Source organism: Balaenoptera physalus (assembly GCF_965194825.1).
Source record: "Balaenoptera physalus genome assembly, chromosome: 7".
NCBI lineage: Eukaryota > Metazoa > Chordata > Mammalia > Artiodactyla > Balaenopteridae > Balaenoptera > Balaenoptera physalus.
The window spans coordinates 53,902,369-53,925,709 of record NC_138886.1 but is presented as its reverse complement, the minus strand read 5'-3'; the positions used below and the strand labels follow the sequence as shown (position 1 = coordinate 53,925,709).

Genomic DNA, 23,341 nt, shown 5'->3' with positions numbered 1-23,341 from the left:
GTATCTTACCTTTAGTTTACATTTCTTTTAATTTTGAATAAGATTAGTCATATTTTTATATACTTGTTAGCCATTAGTCTTCTCCAGGCTGTATTTTAAATAGCTGCTGTCTTTCTTCAGCAAGAGATGTGTACTTAGGAGTGAATATTCCACCCCATATTACTTAATTTTTCAAAATTATTTACTTCACATGATCAAATTTGGATGTATGTAAAAATGTTAGGCAACTTTTTATTGTCATTTTTATGTTGTCTTTGCTTTTGCTTTTTAAAGTAGAGGATTCTCTGCCTGTTAAAATTTGTTCCATAGGAAAATAAAGTTTAATTTCAATAGCTATTCAATTTATAATAATTATTTTTATGAATAGGTGATGTGTTACTGAATTATGGGAAAAGCATGCATCAAATTATAACAATTTTGTCATTATATCTTTGACATATAAATGAAAGTGTTAATTTATTTTTAGTGATTCTCTTATAGAGTTCCAAACTTAAGGTATTCATTAAAGTATTTGACTCTAAGGAATCATTCACCAGTACTGCTTTTTATGATAATGAGTATATTATTAATGCCAACATATGGAATAGTGTGGTAATAGGCAGTTTTGCTTAAGATCTCACATACATTATCTCATTTGACTCTCAGGCTAATCTTGAACCTTTAAATATTGAATGACATACTCACAATCAAGATCACATAGTGGTTAACATGGATCTAACTCCAAACCCATGCTTTTTTTCTTTTTAGTAAATAGATCCACAGAATGAGAGACATCTGCCATCATCATATAGTAACACCTGTTCTTGCTGCCGTAGCCAAATGAGAGTCAGAAGCTCAGCTCCTCCTGTTCTGTGTATTAGGAGCATAATCACTTATATTTGAGTCTTGTTCTATTCATTCATAAGTTTATTTCACAACCTTTAACGCATTTTATCCTTGAAATAATCACGCAAATTAGGTAAGACCAAAAGTACTGCTTTCACTTTCACCCAAAAGGAAAAACACTCTCATGGAAATGATTTTTTTTTGAGATTGATAGTGAATTAATGAAGAACCAGGATCAGAATCCAGGGCTTTAGAGTTTTAGATGTACAAGGATGATCTGTCACTTGCCAAGTTGAATGTGTAGAATTTGATACATTACTAGCCTCTATATAAATAAGGTTGAAAATGAAACAGAAATGTACAGTCTTCTGTTTTTCCATCTGTCTGGCATTTTACAATTCTTCATTGCAAAATAAGGCCTAGGAATATCAGCCCATACACTTGTGAGATTCTATCTCCTCCTATCAGAGAATATAATGCCTGTTTTAGTTTGCGTAAGACAGAAATCTCTAGAAAAGGACACTAAGTGAAAGTGAGGAGAAACACACACACACACACACACACACACACACACACACACACACACATCCTACCCTGACTCTAAGTTAGAAATATTAAAGAGATTTGAAGTGCATGGATAAGCTTAATAATTGACATGTCTTCAATGAGGCCAAAATTTTATTTTGACTCACTTCCATTTTGAGTATAATAGAGTGTATTGTTAGTATTTTATTAATAATATGGTTCAGATTTTGGTATTTTATAAATTAAACATTCATATTTTTCAAAGTTATGCATTTCTTAATTGATTTTATTATGCTATTTCTAATGGAAAAATCACCTTAATTTAATTTAATGGAAATCAGTAAGGAACTAGAATCACTTAATAAATTTGCCTTCCAACAGAACTTGCACGGATCCCTGTACATAACCTCCTACATTCTACATTGCCACATCTGGGAACATTGCTTAGTATATATATATATTTTTTTTTTTTTTAAAATAAATTTATTTATTTTTGGCTGCGTTGGGTCTTCGTTGCTGCGTGCGGGCTTTCTCTACTTGCGGCGAGCGGGGGCTACTCTTCGTTGCAGTGCGTGGACTTCTCATGGCGATGGCTTCTCATTGCGGAGCACGGGCTCCAGGCGCGCAGGCTTCAGTAGTTGTGGCTCACGGGCTCTAGAGCGCAGGCTCAGTAGTTGTGGCGCACGGGCTTGGTTGCTCCGAGGCATGTGGGATCTTCCTGGACCAGGGACCGAACCCATGTCCCCTGCATTGGCAGGCGGGTTCCTTACCACTGCCCCACAAGGGAAGTCCCTGCTTAGTATATTTTGTAAACTTGGTCAAATACATATTTTTCTCACAGCATACCCCAGAGGTCGTTATCACTGAGAGATAGTGACACAGTGTTTACGCATCATCAATAAGACCTTCACTTTGAGTTGCTTTTTCTTATGGTGATGAGTTGTCAGCCTTCCAAAAATCTTTTTTATTCAATTCTGACCCCTTTGTGAATTTAATAGAATCAAAAGACTTGCCTATGACAGTAAAATGGTTTTTCCCAGTTAATACTTGTCTAGCTCTAATAAGGATCTAGTCAAGTTTCAGTGAAGATGACCTCTTTACCACTCTGTTTGAAAGAGTTGAGCCAACTGCTTTCAGTAGTGAAATTATTCCATGGCAGGTTGTGTGCTGTACCAATCTTTTAGACCTCTAACTTCTTTTAAGAGGAAAATTAGATTGAACTCTAATCCTGCTCACTAACAATGGCTGCATATGTGTCTTTTCTCTTGGAACAGCTCAATGGTTATTCGGGACTTAACCCTCCGCAGTGCTGCTAGCTTTGGCTCCTTCCACCTGATCCGTCTGCTCTACGACGAGTATATGTTCTACTTAGTAGAACATCGTGTTGCTCAGGCAACAGGAGAGACACCCATAGCGGTCATGGGTGAGGTAAGAGAGGCTAAAAGAGCTATGACCCCACAGGGCTTTCTAAAAAGATCTGAATTTTATTTTAATCTAAATGTATTAATCATCAAAGCAACGGTTCCTAACCAATGAGTCTTGGGCCCCAGAGGGCCTGTGTGGTTATTTCAGGGGGTCCTTAAATCCCTCTGTTCATATATATTTTCTTAGTCAAAGGTTCTAAAACTGTCGATTATATCATGTGAAAGTACATGGAATATTTCAATATGCTATAAAGGTGTCTATGTAAAAGAAAATCTTGAGAATCACTGAACTTTAAAAAATCCTTAATATTACTCAGCCATAAAAGAGAATGAAATAATGCCATTTGCAGCAACAGGGATGCACCTAGAAATTATCATACCAAGTGAAGTTAAGTCAGACAGAGAAAGACAGATATTATATGATATCACTTATATGTGGAATCTAAAAAAAATAGTACAAATGAATTTATTTACAAAACAGAAACAGACTCACAGACATAGAAAACAAACTTATGGTTACCAAAGGGAAAGCAGGGGAGGGATAAATTGGGGGGTATGGGATTAACAGATGCACACTACCATATATAAAATAGATAAGCAACAAGGTTTTACTGTATAGCACAGGGAACTTGATCCAATATCTTGTAATAAACTGTATGGAAAAGAATTGAAAAAAAGTTTATAGATATATACATATATAAATATATGTATAACCGAATCACTTTGTTGTATACTTGAAACTAACACAATATTGTAACTTAGCTATACTTCAATTTAAAAAAATCCTTATTGACTGGAAAATAAGAAAGATTGATGCTTCTGATAAGGCTAAGGGCTAGGAACTCAGAGGAAAAAGTTAAATATGTGTTTTGTAGACTCTTTTTCCAAGTGCCCAAGAACAAAATGAAGGATAATAACAATGATGATGAAAATGATAGCTAACATTTTGGGGGCACTTACTATGTGCCAAACACAGTCCTAAGTCCCTTATGTATGATAAAGCATTTAACACATACAACAACTCTTTGAGATAGGTGCTACGTTATCCTGTTTACAGATGAGAATCTGAGGTTCAGGAAGAAAGCTAAGACACAGAGAGATTAAAGGGTTGCATAGCTAGCAGACAGTGGAGACCTGTTTTGAATATTCAGTCTGATTTTCATACCCATGCTCCTAATCACTGAAGGTGTAGGAAAAAAGTTCTCTTCTTAATTTCTGGATAGTGTCAAAATGTATTTTCAACATGTCGTAAAACTAAAATGCTAAAGTTAATATACACAAGGGCTGGTTAATATAATGAGGGAGAGATGCACATGCACAAATGATTCAGCCCTGGCTCACTTTGTTGTATTGAACTGGGTTTTGATTGAATCCAGATTTTGCTGGATTATGCCAGGTTAGGCAATGTTACATATTACTGCCCAAAGCAGTCAAGAAGACATGTTCACTTTTAAGCTATGTGTATGTGCTTATTTAAATTTAAAAAAGTAAAAATAAATATTAGATGCTTTTCCTAGTTTAATAAATATGATGGTAAAGGTATAAATTTAAAAATATATTAAAATACCTCAAGGACCTTTATAAGTATTATAATATAAGTAAAATACATGTGACTTTTATTCAGAAAGTTGGTTAAAATATTCTTCTTTCCCTCTTTAAAATCCCTTGCTGTATGCTGATCTATATGTGTTTGTATGTTTCTTAATGGTGATTGTGCCTAAATGATGCCAATTATATGTGTGTGAGATTAAGCAAGATTCATTTTAGCTTTTAAATTACAGGCAGGGCCTCATCTTTGACCAAAAACAATCTGGACTTTTCTTAGATTTGACTTCCCCTCAGTGCCTCTTTCCTTAGTTCTTTTATAGATGCCTGGTTGCAAAACGCCCAGTTGGCAAATAGATTAAATACGATAAAATTTTTTAACTCAGGGCTCAAAACTTCTGAAATAGACATGCCTTTTGGTATATTTAACACATTTGGCAACTACCTCATATGCTCCAGGACCTCTTTAACAGGATAACCAGGATAATGATAAACAGCGATTCTCATTAACACCATGTGGCTAATCCTGATGCGTGATCTCTGCTTCCCTTGCATCTCTAGGGAACAAAGCCTGTGGCCATGAGCCAGTGACACAGTGTGAAGATTTAGCGACCTCCTCATATGCTAATACAAGCAGTACTGGCTCACCAGTATTAAAATGGCCTTATGTAGTCTATACTGCCAATTAATCATTCTAATGATTTAATTGACATTCTTTTTTACTATATGGAAACAATGTAAATGAATAAGACAGATTGCCACATGATTCAAAGATATAATATAAATAAAGTCTAGATCAGAAAATAAGGTATAAATACCTTCTCTAAGATCAAAGATCTAAGCATACCTCTTGATCTCTTTGCTTACTATCTCCTTACTCAATTTATAGGAAAATCCTTTGAGCTGTCTTTGCTCATCCATTATTCAGCCCAGGCCAAGTAAAGCTAATTTTACAGACTTGATCTCCCCATAAAACATTGATGCTTCATAGACCAATTGGCCATTATAGACCTGTTGGCCATGGTCATATTATCATGTCTAAAATTTCTTGATTCTTGGGAAAAGGAGAGGAAATTCAAGAGAAAGGAAGGCTGTTTTCTCCTGCATCTCTCACGTGTTATCCTAAGCCTACCCTAGAAATGAGATTGGAGGTAAAAAAGGCTTTCGTGTGTCAAGCCTCAGCTGCATTCTTAGCTCCTTAAATGACTTCCCTTTCCAAACCTCAAGTCCAGAAGTGCCTGTGTATATAATGGGAGCAACACCACAGGCCAAAATCCATTGAAATCCATAAAAATCACCATTACCCTCAATTGCAGCAAGTGATTTTCAATCAACAGTAACAACAACCACAAAAACAATAATAATTGTCACTATCTATTGAGAGTTTATTATACCCTTAATGAAATCAAGCTCTTGATTTATCTGCTAATGGTCCTTTCTCAGTAAATGGTACCCTCCCTGTCGATCCTGTTGGATATGTGAGCATCATCTTTATGTATCTTTCTGTCTTGACCTGCATATCCAGCCAGTTACTAAGTCTGCCCTTTCCCAAACTCCCCATAGTGCAGTCAGTATCATCTTATGAAAATGCAAACCTGATTGTGTTATCCACACTTAAAACCCTTTAGTGGCTTTTTCTTCTTCTACTTAAGGAAGAAAAGTCTTTCCTTGGTATAAGATCTGGCCCTGTCTCTCTGATCAACCTCACCCTCCCTCTTCCAGGTCCTTCTGCTGCAATCACAGTAGTCTTTTCTCTGTTCTTATTCACCAAGCTTTTCTCATCATTGGACCACTGTGTAAACTGTTCTTTACCTGGAACCCTCTGCCTGACTCTCCTTGCCCATTCTAACTCCTTCATGTCTTAAAATATCAGTTCCTCGAGGAGGCCCAATTTCCCCCAGACTACGTTAGATACTCCTTCACTCTCTGATTTTTACTTTTACTTTTCATTCTAGAACCTACATAATATTAATTGCATGATTCTTTGTATGATTTGTGTTATCGAAGATTTAACGCCTGGAAATAATGGAGAACTTTAAGTTAGAAGAACTAAACTCTACTTACAGTTCTGTCATTTATGGTAGTATAATCTTGGGCAAATCGTGTTCACTTTTGTTGGTTCTCAGACTTATCTCTAAAATTAATTTATTCATTTATTTAACAAATACTTCTTATGCATCTACTCTAGACCAAACATTATAACGTTTAGGATATAGTGATGAACAAAATGGATTTTGGTGCTGCATTCAAGGAACTTACATTTTAGTAGGAGATACATATTTGTTAAATGTTCATATAACTACATAGCTATAAATTCTGATAAGTGCTGTAAAGGAAAATTAAAGGGATATAGGAATACTTAAAGAATAATATTCACTTGTGGGTGAATATTATTTTTAATCTATTTTACAGATGATGAAATGAGACACAGAGCCATCAAGTCACAGTCACACAGAGTCACACAGCTACTAGGTTGTAAAATCAGGTTCTGAAACCAAGCAGCCTGGCACCAAAGCCCTTGCTGTTAATCTACCATGCTTATTACCTGCTGCAGGATGGGGTGAGATTGGAATAAGAATAGTTCAGAAATCAGTAAAGGGAAAGCTGAAAAATAGTCACAAACTTTATTGGACATTTGTTTTACCTTTATAGGTGCTGTATTTGGGAGAGGTGTCAGGCAGCTAAATAGATCCAGAAGCAAAGGGAAAGGTTTCCCTTTCAAAGTAATTTAAGGATAATTAATATATCTTTTCACTAATGTGAATTCAATAAATGAGTTTTAAAATTAACGTTATTTACATTATTTGAGCAGGCAAGAGAGACCAATACATCATGTTTTACATATAAACACAGTATGCACACATACAAGTTTTATTTTTACATTCCCTGTAGCCCTGACATTTCAGTTGTTGAAATGAAGTCTACCATGTAATGGAACCCCCAAATGAAACAACATCACCACCATGAGTTTTCTTCTAAACGTCAGCCTGCTACTACATTAATACTGAGCAGTAGGTTATTTAAAGCATTTGCATTTCCAAAGTTTCATTATTATTTTTATTTTTTGCCTAGATGATAAAAAGGAAACAATTTATTTACTGCTAAGATTTATGCAATTTTTTGAATTTTTATTTAAATATTATAAATATGCCCATAGAGTTTCTGGCAGTGGTGAAATTTTAAGAGTAGGAATAAAGTAAAATAAACAAGTTGCATCTGTTTGCACACCTGTTAAATTTTTTTAAAAATCATAAGGTTTTCTGTACAGCTCTGACAAGGAAAATTGAGCAGAAAAATATCCTTTTATTTGGATTTTATGACTATTTGAAGGATATTTAGAAGTTAATGGCATACATGCTTTATTTCTTTAAAATATACGTAGTCTTAATATATTCACTGAATCTACAAATTTTTATTGCTACATAAAATGATTTTCTGTGACAAACATTTTTATATTTAATGTATTAAATATATTTAAATTGTCTTTATCATAATTTAATTATACTTAATATTATATCTATGTAATCAACTTTTTGAAATAAAAATAGGAACCAAAAGCTGCTTTAATTGCTCAGCTGTGAATATCAATATTAAAAATATAATATTTTAGTGATATTTTTAGGGAAAAAAATTGAGGAACTCTTAAGGATTACCATTAAAAGAAAAATGTCTTGGCTTCACTAAAATTGATATACTCAAAGTGAAAGGGGAAAAAACTCTTTAAAATTTAAAAACTGGAGAAGAGCAATAATAATTCACAGGCAAGCTTTTAGGATAAAAGTTGAGTGAAAAACTTCCATTTGATGGAAGTACAACCATTGTAAATATGCATGGATGCTTAAGATAAAATCGAATTAATGAAAAATAGATTTCAGTGAACATTATTCTAGTGCAACTAGGGAATACACTGAAAATGTATCTGTTGAATAATAGACTTGTTATAGAATATTTAAAAGGGATGAATCATATCACAGTTGAAATCATTTGCAGGAAAAAAAAATCTTGAAACAGTAGTAACTTAAAAAGTGTAATGAATACTTGTCAGAAGTTATATTAGTTATCATTTATAATAAAGCTTACTGTTTATTAATATTTTTCTAATTGAAGACTGGTCTTGTGACAACTACTGTGCTAAATGTCTTACATTTTTATTTAATATTCACCAAAACCTTACAAGGGATATGTTAGTGTCCCCATTTCACCCATAAGGAAAACAGAGGTTGAAAGTTGCCCAATATCAGAACTAGTGGTAGCGCTAACTGTAGGAAGTGGGGCTGTCTCACTCCAAATAGCCCAATGGGTTCAATCCACATTTTAATTTTTCACCATATAAATTGTTTATAGACAGTTTTGGAATAGGGACTAATTTATTTCTGTCTGTACTTTATAACTCCCCCAAATGCCTGCACACTCGCAATCGTGCACAAACCAGATGCCTGGTATGAAAGCTTTCATTATTTTGTTCCAAGGCTTCTTTCCTCTGCATTGCAGGATGCATCTTGATAGTCCTACCACCCTTCCCCTTTCCACTTTTTGTTGGTAGACGTTCAGAATATGCAAACTAAATGGAATATTAGTCTAAGCAAATTGCAGTTGGAAAGCTAAATCTGCCAGAAGACAACAACAACAACAAATTACACCCTTCAGCGCCTCTGTACCCACCCACAGACCAGACCTAAATCAAAGTTATGTTTTTAGAATTTGCAGTTTGCTTTTAGCTGTAAATCTGCTCCTCTACATTAGCACAATTCTGACAACTTGAAAATAAATGATAAAAGTGACCCCCTGGAAAGCCTTTCTCCTACACCTTCATCCTCCAAGTTCCTAAGAATTATCTCTGTAGATGCTCTCCTATGTTTTTTTTCTCCTCTTTCCTGGTTTGTCATTCTGTTCCTTACTCTCCTTGCATGTGAGCAAAGCACCTATTGACTCAGCAGCCCAGGGCTGCAACCCTATCCCTCGGGGATCTCTGCTCATTAGCTTCCTCCACTTGGTTTCCTTCCCTGCTTGCTCTGGGCTCTAACCTCTCCTCACATCCTCTTCAGGGAATGGAGTTTTGCTTACAGCTCTGGTCTAAACACAATCCCACAATAGGTGCCCCAAAAATACTCATTCAAGGAAGGAAGTACAAAAGAATGATGGAAAGACAGACAACCAACTAACAGAACTTCTCATTTCATTTCATGATGGACATACTGGATTTCTATATCAGCAGGAAAATAATGCTCCTAGACCAAGAAGAGCTCCCTCTCCCCAGAATACTCATTCAGTATTTCAGAGAACCTCCGTATGAAGTTGGGTTTTCATAAGTGCTTACAACGAGAGATTAGTTTTCCTAAAGTGTTTGGAAGTGGGAAAAGAGAAGAAAATAGAAATCCAAGATTTCTTGACATTTTTCAAGAACTAAAATGATCACTGTAGACGTTAGGAAGGGAAACTCGGCACACTGTCCTCTTCAGCAAAGTCCACCACTGGGCTCTTTGCTTAGCAAGAGGTTAGCCTGGTAGCCCAGCCTCAGAGTCAGCTAGGTGTGAAAGGTTCCCTGGCCTAGATTAAGCATGACAGCTCCCCCTGCTGGCCTCCTTGCCATGCTCTATCATCCTGTGCCCAGCCCAAGTGGCTCTGGCCTTCCATTGTCTTTCTGATATTTTTGCTCAGACACAGGTAAAGTTGATGGTTGCTGGTCCTCCTGGTAAAGAAATAGTCCTTGTTTGGGATGGGTAATTTCCTCAATTCACAAGAATTGTTTTCTGCTTTTCACCATCACTATACTAAAATATACTTTCATAAGTACGGGAGATTTTCAGCAAGTATATGGGCCAGTTGTGATGATCCTACAAGCACTTCAAGTCTGATTCATGCTAGTGGTAAAGGTCTCCTTGGTACAAAGAGAACATGTTTCCACACTTCCACCACCCTTGTCTCTCCAGTTAATAATTTCCCAAAAAAGGGAAGTGGTATAATCAAAATAGGTACTCCTCTGACATTATAAATTAATATCATGCTTTCCTGATAGACAGTGAAGGTGGCCTCAGTGGGAGCTTGTCTTTAGTTAAGAGCACCAAGGTTCTTTCTTTTCAGCCCATAGTTTTATTTACATAAAGGATATGCTGCCAGGCCCAACCCTAGCATTTGCAGGACCTATGGTACCGTACGTCTAAATATTTTAAAAGTTATGAATCAAACTAGAAATAAAATCTGTTCTATCCACCTAGGTTGGTAAATATATCTTGGTAATAACTTGGAAGGCTGGGTTTAAATTTAAAATTCTTAGGCTCCTCCTAGTTCTATGCCAGAAAATGGTGACATAGACATAGTTGACCCATGGCCCACCCTTGGCCCCTAGACCACTTCTCTTGTGTATCATTCCCTATCCTGTATTGTGAAGAGCCTGTGCTCATGCTTGTGGGCACCTCGGTCCAGTGTTCAGGTTTTGTCTGCCCTTTGCAAATAGCTGCATCTCCGCACTGGCTCTCCCTTCTTTCTTCTGAAGGGTGGACTTAGGGAGAGACCTGCACAGGCCTGAAAGGGGACTTGGGGCTTTAGGCAGGGAATTCTGGGATCTCAGGTAACAGAAGTAGGGTAGGAGTGAAACACAGGCTCCAGGAGGGCACATCCACATGGCCCAGTGGACTCCTTGTCTGTGGGGAGGGCCATGGCCACAGGAAAGCCAGAGCAGGGCTCTCCGTGGTGTGGGGCTCAGGACAGAGGCCCCTCTTGGTTTTGCCTAATGGTAGCATTAAATGTTACTGGTTTTGAAATTACTTTTCTCCTCAAAAGCAACTAAGGCCTGTATTCCTACTTCTTCACTACCTGTGTGCTCACTCATGAGTGCTTCTTAGAGGTTTTTTTCTTGAAGTATAATTGATTTACAATGTTATATTAGTTTCAGGTGTACAGCATAGCGATTCAGTACTTTAACAGATGATACTCCATTTAAAGTTATCACAAAATAATGGCTATATTTCCCTGGGCTCTAAATATATCCTTGTTGCTTATCTATTTTATACATAGTCATTTATATCACTTCTTAGAAATTTTGAAACAATATAAAGGTAGATAAATTACTGTGTTCCCAGGGTGCAGAGGGCAACAAAAAAGCCTGAACAGTCAGAATCATGATGAAAATATGCTACCCGGGTACAGAGTAGCCAACAGCACAAGTTGCCAGGATAGCTGGCTAGCCTGAAGGGGTAGAACCAACAGCGAATATAGGGCAGAATTTGCCTTGGTGTGAAGCAAACTGGCAGAAATCTTAGCCATCTTAGCAGGCTTCAGTAAAACTATTTGGAAATACATAGAAAAGTCCTCTTCCAGAAAAACAAACAAACAAACAAACCAAGGAACACAAGATTTTACCAACTGGAACATTAACTTGCCTTGCGAATTTTATAAAATCGGAAATCACTTTAAAGTCAGCAATTATTTTTCCTCAGTTGTGAAATCCTGTACCAGTGCTAAATGCAATGCTTTGATTAATTTGGTTCTCATTTGGCAGACATTAAAGAAATTAATAATGTTCTGAAATCCCTTATGATTGAAATTTCAAGACATTTCTCTCCCCCATCAAAAACATTCAAAATAGTTGCCACTACCTAATCCTTTTGTGATCGATTCTACTAACTTCGGTTAATAGAACTGAAATCATAGGAGATTGTGCAGCTATCTAAGGTTTGTAAAGTTCAAGCTAAGTACAGAATGTTGAAAGATTGGAATTGGGTCAAGAACTTCCAAATCTGCATGGGAACAATCTTCCTGCTTTTATAGGAACTGCTTTAAAGGCTCTTACTCCTTTATTGACTTCTTAGAAGAACAGAGCGAGAAGCAGTTGGTTAGGTCAAGGTTTACATGTTGACATTCATCTGAGCTCGTCAGCTATTTCTGGTTGTGTGGTCATCCTCATTACGCTAAAGGTACAAAACATACACACACACAACACCATCCTTGTTTAAGATAGCCCTTCTCATGGTATTTGCTTGAGTCATAAATGGCTTGGTCAGTACATCAAGTGACTTCAACTTCAGCCCTAGACTGAGTTTATAGTGTCAACAACCTTAGGTCAAAGCCTAAGGAACACTTCCATTCTGAAGCAGTACTCCTTGTAGCCCCACTCAGCTAGAGACATTTCATTTTGAAATCACCATCTTATGGTTTTAGGGTTAAATGGAATTCTAGGACTTTAGTATTTGAAAATTGAGTCTTGAAGACATTAAACCCTGTCTCTTTCATATATGTGGAAACCTGAGGATCAAAGAGTATTATGTCTGTGGTCACAGGACTGATAGTGGCAGAGATGGGATTCAAACCCAGGTCAGGCTGGCCCTACATCCCAAGTTGTTCGACACCCAAATTTAAATTTCATATTTCCCATTTAATACCTTTGCAACCTGGGCAAGTTATATATATGTATATCTCAAGAAAACTTGAGTTTTCTCATCAACAAAATAAACATAAGAACCATTCCTTCACAGGGATGTTGTGAGGACTAAAGTAGGAAGGAAGATAGGTATAGGTTATTAGGTATAGGTAGATAGATGGGGTGGATAGGCAGGCAAGCAGACAGGCACATACAAGGTACCAGATTTTTGTTAGTTCCATTTCCTTTCCCTTTCCTTTCCATAAGTATATAAATATCTGAAGTTATGTGTATTAGTCAAGAGGGACTATATTTGATTGCCTTCTACTCTGAATTAGATTTTTTAATATTGATTTTACACTGACAATCCAAGTAATGAGTTGAATTAGACCATCATTTCTTGACAATACAAGGATAAGCTTAGAAGTTGAAATTAATAAAACAGATAACATAAAGGCACGTGAAGGCTTTAATAATACTATATTACAAGGGGAAAATAGCCTGTAGACAGTTTTTGAATGGTGAGTCAAATGATTCAAGGAATTACAAAGCATCCAACCACATTATTTGGGATGTAGCCAAAGTGGTAATCAGAGGCAAACTAATTCAATGCTTTATAAAACACCGCCAACATAATAGAATGGGGAAAGGAGTCAATTAGAAAAGAAAATGGCAACATTAGGGAGGAAGCGTAAACATAATTGAGTCTAACTAGACATAGCTAGACTTGGATAAAATCTTATCAGTAGGATTGATTGAAAGGTCTTATATGTACTTGTGAAGCGGGAAGAAAGTATTATATATAAAATTATATATATATGTAAAATTTATGCAAGTTAAAAGGTAAAAGTCCCAAAGAGACATCTAATGTCAGCTAATCCCCCGCTAGCACCTTGGCATCTGGCTGCAGCGTCTATACAGCATGGATGCTCACGGAAGCACGGAGTAGTGTTAACACAAGAGGGCTTTCCGAGGTTGTTGGAGCTGCTTGTTGTGCAGTTTGGTGGCACAGGTTGCTCTCATGAAACTGTCCAAAGGACCAATATGTATGTAACTGGTCCTTAGTGTGTAACTTTATCATCAGAGTCTCTCCTTAGGCCTCTGTTTGGATGTGGTGCTTAGGGCTGTTCTGGCCCCACTACTCAGTAGCTTTTGATTCCCTCAGTTTTGACTTCCACTTCTTTGTCAGGAATGATTTCCTTATGTGTCATCACTAACAACTTTCAGCTCTGTGATCTTGGTAAACTTTGTGGATGTATGTGTGCTTCCAATAAGTCTAAACCTTGAAATGCATGCTATGAAAAACTTTCAGAGATAGGAAGTTTTATACATAAAATTCGAAGTCTGTAAATGAAAATAAAGAACAAATGCCCTTAATGAGAAATATATTATAAAAAATGAATTTGTGCCTATATACAATACTATCCCACCTCACCCCTAATGAAGAGCACAAAACAGACAAAATTGAGGGGGAAATTACTGTGTTACAAATGGCTTGATCTGGAGGATGTATTTCCTCCAATAGTAGAAAAAAATTTACTGTCAAATGATTTTATTCAGGCAAATGCGACAGTTTTTTTGAGGTAGCTTAGATGTGTGTAGTAGGCGGTATAATGACCCCCAAAGATGTCTACATCCTAACCCTGGGAACCTGTGGATATGTTAGTTTACAGATGGACTTAAGGTTACTAATTAATTGACCTTAAAATAAGGAGATTAACCTTGATTATCGGGATTGGCCCACTGTGATCACAGGGTCTTTAAAAGTGGAAGAGAGAAGCAGAAGAGTCAGTGTCAGAGTGATGTAGTGGAAGAAAGACTTGACCGGACATTGCTAGCTCTGAAGATAGAAGGGGGTCACACCCAGGACTGTGGGCAGCCTGTAAAAGCTGGAAAAGGAAAGAAGAAATTCTCCCTTAAAATCTTCAGAAAGGAATACAACCCCGCCAACACCTTAATTTTAGCTCAGCGAGACCCATTTTGGAATTCTGACTTCCAGAATTAAAAAATAATAAGTTTGTATTATTTATAGCCACCACATTTGCGGTAATTTGTTTCAGCAGCAATAGGAAACTATTACAGTATAAAAGCTAAATTGCTCTGAATGAAGTCAGTTATTACTTGTGGATTATGAACTCTTCCTCCAGTATATTCTTTTTTTCTTACTTCCTCCCCTCCTCTACATACATCTCACTGACATGTCTCCATGGATGACTCCACACCAAAAACCATCCTCATCTAGAACTGCTCCTTATTTGCTTTTACCAATGGAGAACTTATGCTATTGGACTATCTCTTCACACCTTCATCCAAATTGGAAAAAAAACTTCCCGCTAGGGAGGGTTGCCCCATCTAAATTACTAATACATGTAATCTTTTTCCCAGTCTCTTTTCCATGCAATCTTTCCTCGTATCCTAGACTTCATCCCTCTTCACCCACTAATTGACACAAACACCAACCTTTATCTATCTCTGTCTGTACATACAAGCCTCCATAAAAAAGAGAGGAAGATTAGTCTTCCAACTGATTTCCATCTTTAAAACTTGACCCATGTTTCTTTCCTTGTGACCTTCATTATTTGATGAAGCTAGTTCTTAAAGCCTCTGGTTCTATATCCTCCCTGTGGCCGAAGTCTTCACACCTTCCTTAAAGACAAAATCTTCCATTCCCTTCACTGTCTGTGAACTGGACCAAATCTTCTAGGGTTTACAAGTTCTTTTAGCCAAAGGCCAGCTCATCATCGATTTTTTATAAAGTTTTATTAGAACACATTCATGCCCACTCATATAACTATCATCTATGGCTATTTTTGCACTATAGTAGCAGAGCTGAGTAATTGCAACAGGACCATAATGCCTAAAATATTTACTACCTGACCCCTTACTAACCCCTGTTCTAGACCATACACTTTCATATTTTGGTGCCAGCATGTAAATCAGTTATACATTGTTTGTGTGTGTGTGTGTATGAGAGAGAGAGAGAGATTGTATCTGTCTGCCTGTAAATCTATAAATCTGGGCATACCAGCAGAGAGATTTTGTGGTAAGATGTGGTTTCTGTGGAGGATGCTTACCTGGCTGCCCCGATGATGCGGTTATGATTACTCACTAATCCCTCCTCCCCAGGATGGGGTAAACTCTTCCAGCAGGGAGAGCATCCCCACGGGTGAGGTCTTCATCCCAGTCCTTGAACTCCTTCCTTCTATCCCCAGTCTCTGTTTCGTGGGCCCCCGTGGATCCTCACCAGTTTGCTGTCTGAGTCCCCTGGCTTCCTCTGCATTGTTTCACTTTCCAGCTATTACAGTACAAGGCTTGCCTCCCTTATTGTGGAAAGTTCACTGCTGCTGGATCTAACCTGCAGTGGTCTCTGCAGTACACCTGTGGGCTGCATCCTGCCATGCTGAGCCTGGTTTCTCTCATGGTGCCTGTGCTTAGGCCTCACAGTCCTATGATGAACTACTTCTCAGCTGCTTGGCCACAAGTCAGGGTCATACTCAGGGTTGCTCTCAAGGATGCTGCCAGTAGTCACATAGGCTGTGCTGACCAGTCTCCCATGTATACTTCCTGGCCATTACTACTCATCATGAATTTATGGTCTAACAGACTCCCGCTGCCTGCCTTGACCACACATTTTTTAGTCTGCTGCTGTCCAGGAGCATGCTCATTATTATGACCGGTTGTCAGGGCCTGGAGAAATGGTTTTTAGGCTAGGAGGTCTTTCTTCCTAAAAACAACAGATATGCTTTCTCTATGTTCCATTCTGTTTCTACTTCAGAACGTTCCCTATTTATCTATCTGGCTGACAGAATTTTAACTCCTACATACATCAAAGGCCATATGCTTTCTACCCCAGAGCACACTTTAAATCCCTTAATTTATATTCTTTCTTCCATGTAGGAAACATACATACTTTCTCTCTTTCTATCTCTCTCTCTCTCTCTCTTTCTCTTTCTCTCTCTCTCCCTCCCTCCCACTCCCTTACTCCCTCCCTTCCTAAACTGATGGTCAGAATATCTGGTCTCAAATCTAACACCACCATATTTCCTTACAATGTTAGACAATATTAACATGTTAACATGTTTTCAATAGCTGCAAGATTAAATCTAAGCTCCTTACCTTGCCAGGTTCATAAGTTTTTTGTGAGGCGCTGATGAACAGTGACAGGGAAGGAGATGCTTAAGTAGGGCTGTGAGGAAAAGCCTCTCTGAAGAAGTGATATTGAGAAAGTGATACTTGAGGTCATCATATTTGAGAGGAAGCCAACTATATGCTGAACCATGAAAGTACTTTATAAGCTGTAAGACGTCACCTCAGTGAATAGTAGTTCCCTCCAGTCCCCTGTGCAGCAGGGGAAATTAGAAAGCAGTAACAGTTTTTCAGTTTCTGAAGCTATAACTTTTCAGTAATCTCTGGACTTTCTTGCCAACCTCCATTTTTTTATCCAAATCATGTCTCTCCTCCTCCTCTTCTGTTGCCGGTTTGTGCTGGCCTCATTTACGTCCCTGTCGTCTCTCTTCTGTCTGTGATGCTGCCTTCCTTATGCCCACTCTCAGTCTTCCCTGCCTCCCTTCCCTTCCTTCCTCCCTTCCTGCTACTTTGACTTGCTGCTCCCTCCAAACCCCTGCAATTGACTTCCCTTTCTAATAACCCTGTGGTTTTAAAACCTTCTTGAAGGTTTCCTAGGCTGCCTTGGTTTTTGGCTAAACTACCTGTCCTTTTTAACAACTTCTGATACTCACCTTCAGAAACAGGGAATATTTCCAAATTAATCTGACTGGAACTGGCTGGCAGAGTGCCTAGCACATAATAAGCTCTCAGTAAATATTTTTTGAATACTGAATGAATGAACTGATTGTCCTAATCTTACCTACTCTATCTATAGGATTAAGGTGTTTTTTTTCCTTAATCACATGTATATTCTTCTTTTTTTTTTCTTGGCTGCGTTGGGTCTTCGTTGCTGCCCACGGGATTTCTCTAGTTGCAGTGAGCAGCAGCGACTCTTCGTTGCGGTGCGCGGGCTTCTTGTTGCGGTGCGCGGGCTTCTCATTGCGGTGGCCTCTCTTGTTGCATAGCACAGGCTCTAGGCACGTGGGCTTCAGTAGTTGTGGCTCACGGGCTCAGAAGTTGTGGCTCGCGGACTCTAGAGTGCAGGCTCAGTAGTTGTGGCGCACGGGCTTAGTTGCTCCGCGGCATGTGGGATCTTTCCGGACCAGGGCTCGAACCCGTGTCCCCTGCATTGGCAGGCGGATTCTTAACCACTGCGCCACCAGGGAAGTCCTCAAATGTATATTCTTTCCTCACACATAAAATGCATATAAAAGACTTCACCTTCCACTATACAGGGATATCAAAACCTCTTATTCACAAGATTTTTATTTTAAATCTACTGTATGTTGTACATATGGAACTTTGTCATTAATTCCAGAGACAACTACAGGCATTGGCAGTATCTTGGAGATTTTTTTTTTTTTCTTTTTTTCCACAGTGTCCCTCACAGTGCATGGTCACAAGCCCTCAGCATTGAGTATGCAAATGTTTATTTACTAACGCTAATAATGATTACAGAGATTTCGATTGTTTTTGGTTTTTATTTTCATCATCCTGAGTAATCAGATGTATTCATTCAGATTAAGCAGAAATTTTCAAAGGAAAATCTTTCTATTACGTTGTTGTATTTTCAGTTAAGTAGCAACTAAAAGCAGTGTTTCTTTCGAAGAAAAATTTCCATATGTGTTCAAAGTTTGGTTTTAGCCACTTTGCATGATATTATTGATCACTGATGGCAGTAATAATTTAGTCTCAAACAACTTTTCAAGATTTATCAAAAACAAATGGTGTATTCACTTTTTATAGATATGGAAGTACGTTTAGGCTCATCACTGCCAACTCATTTCCAGTATTGGGTCTTGAAGTGTTGTTAAGTACTCATTTAAAAGAAATAGAAATCTTACTCTGTGTGTCTACTAGAAATAACATATAAACGATCCTTCAGCTTTGGGCATTCTCTGTTTATAGTTCTAAAATATTTAAATAATACCAAAAATAGGTAAAGAATCCTGTTGTGTTTTTTGGTGCTTTTATTATATTCTTTTTTTTTTTTTTTTTCCACTGTAACAGCTCCTTTACTTTGCAGTGAAAATTGATTTGTATATTCTTTGCCTCTGAGTCCTTGTGGGATTTTTTTTTTTTTTTTAATTCAGACAGAAAGTCACAAAAATTATACTCATCCTCATCAGTTCACTCAGTCCCATGTAATTAATTGTTTTTTTCCATCTTGATCTTTTGTTAGCACTTTTATGAGTTCATCAGTTTTTCATCAGAGTTCTGAAAATGCTTATTCATTCAGTTCAGCAGTACAGTCAGTTACCAGAAACCTGTACTTGTCAGAGTCTTTTCCATGAATTTCTTGAAGATGAAACCCTTTTATAGGAACATATTTGCAAAATCATCAGAGTACACCCAGAACTGTCTGTAAATGACAAAAGACTTAAAAATGACCACGGTAAAAGATTTGATGAAAGTTCATAATAATGCAGTTGACAAGAAAATTAGTTATTTCTGAGATATACATTTTAAAGTAATAACTAGGATTATTATTTATAACATTATACCAGAACATATAAGATTTTTAGGAATTTCATGTAATGTCTGAAACATTTATATTAACATATTTCCATACATATTTCCATACAAATACAAATATAAGATTTTTAGAAATTTCATGTAATGTCTGAAACATTTATATTAACGTATTTCCATACATATTTCCATACAAATATAAGATTTTTAGGAATTTCATGTAATGTCTGAAACATTTATATTAACATATTTCCATACATATTTCCATACAAATACAAATACAAGATTTTTAGAAATTTCATGTAATGTCTGAAACATTTATATTAACATATTTCCATACATACTTCCATACAAATATAAGATTTTTAGGAATTTCATGTAATGTCTGAAACATTTATATTAACATATTTCCATACAAATAACCCAATGAAAGTTTAGTATTAGTTGTTTTGTTTGTTTTTTTATACTGCAGGTTCTTATTAGGCATCAATTTTGTACACATCAGTGTATACATGTCAATCCCAATCGCCCAATTCAGCACACCACCATCCCCACCTCACCGCAGTTTTCCCCCCATGGTGTCCATATGTCCATTCTCTACATCTGTGTCTCAACTTCTGCCCTGCAAACTGGCTCATCTGTACCATTTTTCTAGGTTCCACATACATGCATTAATATATGATATTTGTTTTTCTCTTTCTGACTTACTTCACTCTGTATGACAGTCTCTAGATCCATCCACGTCTCAACAAATGACTCAATTTCGTTCCTTTTTATGGCTGAGTAATATTCCATTGTATATATGTACCACATCTTCTTTAACCATTCGTCTGTTGATGGGCATTTAGGTTGCTTCCATGACCTGGCTATTGTAAATAGTGCTGCAATGAACATTCGGGTGCATGTGTCTTTTTGAATTACGGTTTTCTCTGGGTATATGCCCAGTAGTGGGATTGCTGGGTCATATGGTAATTCTATTTTTAGTTTTTTAAGGAACCTCCATATTGTTCTCCAGAGTGGCTGTATCAATTTACATTCCCACCAACAGTGCAAGAGGGTTCCCTTTTCTCCACACCCTCTCCAGCATTTGTTGTTTGTAGATTTTCTGATGATCCTCATTCTAACAGGAGTGAGGTGATACCTCATTGTAGTTTTGATTTGCATTTCTCTAATAATTAGTGATGTTGAGCAGCTTTTCATGTGCTTCGTGGCCGTCTGTATGTCTTCTTTGGAGAAATGTCTATTTAGGTCTTCTGCCCATTTTTGGATTGGGGTGTTTGTTTCTTTGATATTGAGCTGAATGAGCTGTTTATATATTTTGGAGATTAATCCTTTGTCCGTTGATTCATTTGCAAATATTTTCTCCCATTCTGAGGGTTGTCTTTTCGTCTTGTTTATGGTTTCCTTTGCTGTGCAAAAGCTTTGAAGTTTCATTAGGTCCCACTTGTTTATTTTTGTTTTTAATTTCCATTACTCTAGGAGGTGGATCAAAAAAGATCTTGCTGTGATTTATGTCAAAGAGTGTTCTTCCTATGTTTTCCTCTAAGAGATTTATAGTGTCCAGTCTTATATTTAGGTCTCTAATCCATTTTGAGTTTATTTTTGTGTATGGTGTTAGGGAGTATTCTAATTTCATTCTTTTACATGTAGCTGTCCAGTTTTCCCAGCACCACTTATTGAAGAGACTGTCTTTTCTCCATTGTATATCTTTGCCTCCTTTGTCATAGATTAGTTGACCATAGGTGCGTGGGTTAATCTCTGGGCTTTCTATCTTGTTCCATTGATCTATGTTTCTGTTTTTGTGCCAGTACCATATTGTCTTGATTACTGTAGCTTTGTAGTATAGTCTGAAGTCAGGGAGTCTGATTCCTCCAGCTCCATTTTTTTGCCTCAAGACTGCTTTGGCTATTCGGGGTCTTTTGTGTCTCCATACAAATTTTAAGATGATTTGTTCTAGCTCCGTAAAAAATGCCATTGGTAATTTGATAGGGATTGCATTGAATCTGTAGATTGCTTTGGGTAGTATACTCATTTTCACAATGTTGATTCTTCCAATCCAAGAACATGGTATATCTCTCCATCTGTTGGTATCATCTTTAATTTCTTTCATCAGTGTCTTATAGTTTTCTGCATACAGGTCTTTTGTGTCCTTAGGTAGGTTTATTCCTAGGTATTTTATTCTTTTTGTTGCAATGGTAAATGGGAGTGTTTCCATAATTTCTCTTTCAGATTTTTCATCATTAGTGTATAGGAATGCAAGAGATTTCTGTGCATTAATTTTGTATCCTGCAACTTTACCATATTCATTAATTAGCTCTAGCAGTTTTCTGGTGGCAGTTTTAGGATTCTCTATGTATAGTATCATGTCATCTGCAAACAGTGACAGTTTTACTTCCTCTTTTCCAATTTGTATTCCTTTTATTTCTTTTTCTTCTCTGATTGCCGTGGCTGGGACTTCCAGAACTATGTTGAATAATAGTGGTGAGAGTGGACATCCTTGTCTCGTTCCTGATCTTAGAGGAAATGCTTTCAGTTTTTCACCATTGAGAATGATGTTTGCTGTGGGTTTGTCATATATGGCCTTTATTATGTTGAGGTAGGTTCCCTCTATGCCCACTTTCTGGAGAGTTTTTATCAGAAATGGGTGTTGAATTTTGTCAAAAGCTTTTTCTGCATCTATTGAGATGATCATATGGTTTTTATTCTTCAATTTGTTAATATGGTGTATCACATTGATTGATTTGCGTATATTGAAGAATCCTTGCATCCCTGGGATAAATCCCACTTGATCGTGGTGTATGATCCTTTTAATGTGTTGTTGGATTCTGTTTGCTAGTATTTTGTTGAGGATTTTTGCATCTATATTCATCAGTGATATTGGTCTGTAATTTTCTTTTTTTGTAGTGTCTTTGTCTGGTTTTGGTATCAGGGTGATGGTGGCCTCATAGAATGAGTTTGGGAGTGTTCCTTCCTCTGCAATTTTTTGGAAGAGTTTTAGAAGGATGGGTGTTAGCTCTTCTCTAAATGTTTGATAGAATTCACCTGTGAAGCCATCTGGTCCTGGACTTTTGTTTGTTGGAAGATTTTTAATCACAGTTTCAATTTCATTACTTGTGATTGGTCTGTTCATATTTTCTGTTTCTTCCTGATTCAGTCTTGGAAGGTTATACCTTTCTAAGAATTTGTCCATTTCTTCCAGGTTGTCCATTTTATTGGCATAAAGTTGCTTATAGTAGTCTCTTAGGATGTTTTGTATTTCTGCAGTGTCTGTTGTAACTTCTCCTTTTTCATTTCTGATTTTATTGATTTGAGTCCTCTCCCTCTTTTTCTTGATGAGTCTGGCTAATGGCTTATCAATTTTGTTTATCTTCTCAAAGAACCAACTTTTAGTTTTATTGATCTTTGCTATTGTTTTCTTTGTTTCTATCTCATTTATTTCTGCTCTGATCTTTATGATTTCTTTCCTTCTGCTAACTTTGGGTTTTGTTTGTTCTTCTTTCTCTAGTTTCTTTAGGTGTAAGGTTAGATTGTTTACTTGAGATTTTTCTTGTTTCTTTAGGTAGGCTTGTATAGCTATAAACTTCCCTCTTAGAACCGCTTTTGCTGCATCCCATAGGTTTTGGGTCGTCGTGTTTTCATTGTCATTTGTCTCTAGGTATTTTTTTATTTCCTCTTTGATTTCTTCAGTGATCTTTTGGTTATTTAGTAACGTATTGTTTAGCCTCCATGTGTTTGTCTTTTTTACGTTTTTTTCCCTGTAATTCATTTCTAATCTCATAGCGTTGTGGTCAGAAAAGATGCTTGGTATGATTTCAATTTTCTTAAATTTACTGAGGCTTGATTTGTGACCCAAGATGTGATCTATCCTGGAGAATGTTCCGTGCGCACTTGAGAAGAATGTGTAATCTGCTGTTTTTGGATGGAATGTCCTATATATATCAATTAAATCTATCTGGTCTATTGTGTCATTTAAAGCTTCTGTTTCCTTATTTATTTTCATTTTGGATGATCTGTCCATTGGTGTAAGTGAAGTGTTAAAGTCCCCCACTATTATTGTGTTACTGTCGATTTCCTCTTTTATAGCTGT

At 37.0% G+C, this 23,341-nt stretch overlaps 1 protein-coding gene across 15 annotated transcripts in view; it reads left to right on the top strand.

Annotated features, from left to right (window-relative positions):
* Positions 1-23,341, top strand: part of RFX3 (regulatory factor X3) — a 307,605-nt gene that overhangs the window by 275,863 nt on the left and 8,401 nt on the right. For all 15 annotated transcript variants that reach the window (XM_082470961.1, XM_082470970.1, XM_082470974.1 and 12 more), the window contains one exon: positions 2,625-2,778. In XM_082470961.1, the coding sequence (XP_082327087.1) occupies positions 2,625-2,778 (154 nt within the window). The remainder of the gene's footprint in view (positions 1-2,624; positions 2,779-23,341) is intronic.